General features: G+C 36.0%; 1 protein-coding gene across 1 annotated transcript; it reads right to left on the bottom strand.

The window, feature by feature from the left end:
- Positions 1-290: 290 nt before the first annotated feature.
- On the bottom strand, positions 291-1,801 carry LOC127094151 (uncharacterized). The gene is made up of 2 exons (XM_051033015.1): positions 1,152-1,801; positions 291-426 (listed from the first exon to the last, which is right to left on the bottom strand). Exons 1-2 carry the CDS (start codon positions 1,799-1,801, stop codon positions 291-293), a joined length of 786 nt encoding a protein of 261 aa, XP_050888972.1.
- Positions 1,802-3,265: the final 1,464 nt, after the last annotated feature.

Raw genomic sequence — 3,265 nt, 5'->3', positions numbered from 1 at the left:
TGACCTTGTTGTGACCATTCTTATGGAATTGACTGCATTTGATACCAAATTTTGCTCGTTTAAGTCGTGACTCATTTCTCACTTGTTCTCCAGCCTTCTTGTTCCTTTTCTTATTAGGTTTACCAGGTTGTCTTTTATGGGGGTGGTTGCAGGTTAACAACATTTATTTTTGTCCAAAGAGATTTCCCTTTGACTGGATAAATCACTGGTGCATAGCAAGCCTCATAGTACTCCTTTTTCTAATATTCAGGCATAAAATCATCAACTTATAAATGCTGATCTTTCATGTATTAAATTGCATAACAGCATGGCCACCCTGTTAGCATCCATCTTTTACATGAACATTCATGCTTTGATAAATTAACATCAAACTTTTCTCCATTGAATGATATATGCCTAACCTCATAGTCAAATTCACTTGCACGCCTGTTACAAATGCAGAAAATAGTTATGAAGTCAATGCTATATCAAGTCAATTGTTAATGTCTCAAACAAATATGAAGCATTACCTAACAATCCAATTGTTTGTTCTTTGTGATTCCTTTTCTAATGTTTTTTTGATATTTGGTAGAATGTTATCATCAAATTTGGCAATCTTCTATCTGTTGGACTCCCATCTTTGCATCAGGTACACTCTTATCTCTTCAATCATAATCACAATAGGCTTGGCTCTTGCTGCTACAAATACTAAGTTGAATGCCCCTGACATGTTATTCACCAAAGTAACACACCTTGGACTAGTTCTAAACCTTGATTTGCTCCAGAACCTTGGCGGAATCTTCCACGGGTGCTTGAATGCCTCTTCGTTAACACCTTTCATTTCATGCATTATTTTTCCCAAGAATTTGCATGACTGGAAGTTGCAACCTTCCACATCAGTTCCTTTAATTTAACACCTAGAAACTTCTTCCTGAAATTTCTATATATGTGCCTAACAAGAATATCACATATCAAAGGTATCCACATCAGTATCTAACAAGAATAAATCATGTCACATATCATATATGACTTAAAAATAATGATTACCTAACACAAAACCTTTGGTCAACCTCTGGTAGAAACTCATCAAGTGCATGCAACAAACCTTGCATTACAGTCATGAATATGTAAGTCTAAAACTATTTAATGTGTAAACAATAATTAAAACAGACCAGTTAGATATCAATACCTTTTGTTGATCGCTTATAAATGTATAAGTCTTGCGTAATCTGGCACCTCCCAAATCAGATGTCAATAGCTCCAAAAACCAACTCCATGAATCTTTGGTTTCTCCCTCAACTACAACAAATGCTATTGGCAGCATTTGGTCATTTGGATCCCTCCCAATGGATTCAAGTATTTGTCCACCATAATAGCCCTTTAAAAAACACTCGTTCAATCCTATGATAGGTCTGCACTTGAATAAACTATCCTTGCAAGCTTTGAGGCATATATAGATCCTTTGAAAATGTGGATTCAAAGACCTCTCTAGATTCTCACTACTTTCCTCTCCACCATGAACTGGTTGACTTGTAATTTTCATAGTTGATCCAGGTTTTTCCCTTAATATCTCATGATCATAATCATTGACTCTTGTATATTTCTCCCTAAATGAACCATTAACAATGTCAATAGCAAGTGACTTTGCTATGTGTGCAAGTCCCTTATTTATCCCTACATTCCACTTTTGTTTAGTTTTCTCCACTATATCAGTCAACTTCAAACTACTATTCTCTTTTACATTACTTTGAATTTTATTTCCAAACCATTTAGAATTAAGGAACCTAACCTTATAACCCCTATTGCATGTGTGCTTGTCCATAATTTTTCTCATCTGCCAAGTTTCTTCATCTTGTAATTTTGCACATTATGACTCCCATGTGTAACACCTCAAAATTTGCCCTCCTCTCTTGGGACTAGCTTAACATATTGCATAGCATTTTTAGGTCATTAGGCATTGCATATTGCATATCATGTGGTTACATTGTGCAAGTCATCCTCCCAAGTCTGGTTCAGAAGATGAGGAAGTCAAAATGCAAGCTAGGGTTTTATTGATTGATCATTGGCCATCTGAGGGTGTGCAAGTTCAAATTAGGGTTTCATGGTTCTCAAAGGATTTGGTCTTCATCTTGTTTGAAATGATTCATCATCATCATCATGGTTTGATATCATCAAGTGTTGAAGCATATTTCTTGAGATTAGGGTTTTGACCACTGGTCAACCCTAATCAGTTGCATTGGGCCAATCAGGGCATGATCAGGAGATGGGGTCTATGATGGATATGAGGATCATTTTATGATTATATGGAGCTAATTGAGGCTAGGGTTTCACCCTTGAGCTATTTCATCAGAAGATTGGAGCTCAGATTGATCTATGCATTGCCAGATTCATCTATCAGCTGAAAAGTCAACTGTGGTCAACTGTACATGATTTGATGGATTTGGAGGTGGAAATGAGTTGGATACACTTCCTTCATGTTGGAACAAGTGTTGTATGACATCTCAAAGCTTAAGAATGGAGAAAATCAAGTCAGAACAAAAACTGCCAAAAATAGAAAGTGACTTGTAATAGAAGTTTCCAAAAATGGAAAGTTTTTGACCTCAAAATTGCATGTCCAAGGAAGCTTCAAATGAAAATTTGTTCAACATGAAAGTTGTAGATCTTGTTCTCATCTTTCCAAAAAGTCCAAGAACTTGAAAATCCCATGTATGGTTGGCAAGTTATGGTCCAGTCAGTTTCAAAAATGACCCATAATTAGAAGGGCATAACTTCCACATGGAGTGTCCAAATTGGATGTTCTTTATATGCACAAACTCCATTTGACATGTACTTTCATGGTGCATAATTGGATTTCTTCAAAAATGGTCAATGCAAAAAGTCAAATTTCAACTGTACAGTTAAAAGAACCAGGGGCAAAATTGTCCAACTTGAGAAATAATGGGAATTTTTGGATGGGGATTTTTGCAACACTTCACAAATGGCATTTGAAACTTGTTGGAATACTCATAACATGCAAAGGCTTCATGGTTTGAAAATTGGCTTTTAAAATGAACTTGAACAAATGAACCAAGTGCCATCACATGTGGAAAATGCAAAATACACATCCAATGAACATGAAACAAATGGCAACAGCTCATGACAGGTGTTTAGGAGGTGTGTGAGGTGGCAATGAGCTGTCATTAGCTGGCATGTGAAAATACAATTTTGCCCCTAGCTTGAAAATGACACATTTGCTAATCACTTTGTATTTTGTTAATTAAGGTGATTAAGTGTGGATTAATTGGAA

The sequence above is a fragment of the Lathyrus oleraceus genome, chromosome 6 (assembly GCF_024323335.1).
Source record: "Lathyrus oleraceus cultivar Zhongwan6 chromosome 6, CAAS_Psat_ZW6_1.0, whole genome shotgun sequence".
Classification (NCBI taxonomy): Eukaryota; Viridiplantae; Streptophyta; class Magnoliopsida; order Fabales; family Fabaceae; genus Lathyrus; species Lathyrus oleraceus.
The sequence above is the reverse complement of the archived record's forward strand: the minus strand, read 5'-3'. Positions and strand labels throughout refer to the sequence as shown.

Excerpts from the sequence above, each read along its gene's own strand:
- LOC127094151 (XM_051033015.1), bottom strand. The coding sequence starts at position 1,801 with ATGGACAAGCACACATGCAATAGGGGTTATAAGGTTAGGTTCCTTAAT. Across the intron at positions 427-1,151 it reads AAGGTATTGATATCTAACTG|GCGTGCAAGTGAATTTGACT; the intron begins GTCTGTTTTAAT and ends CATTTGTAACAG.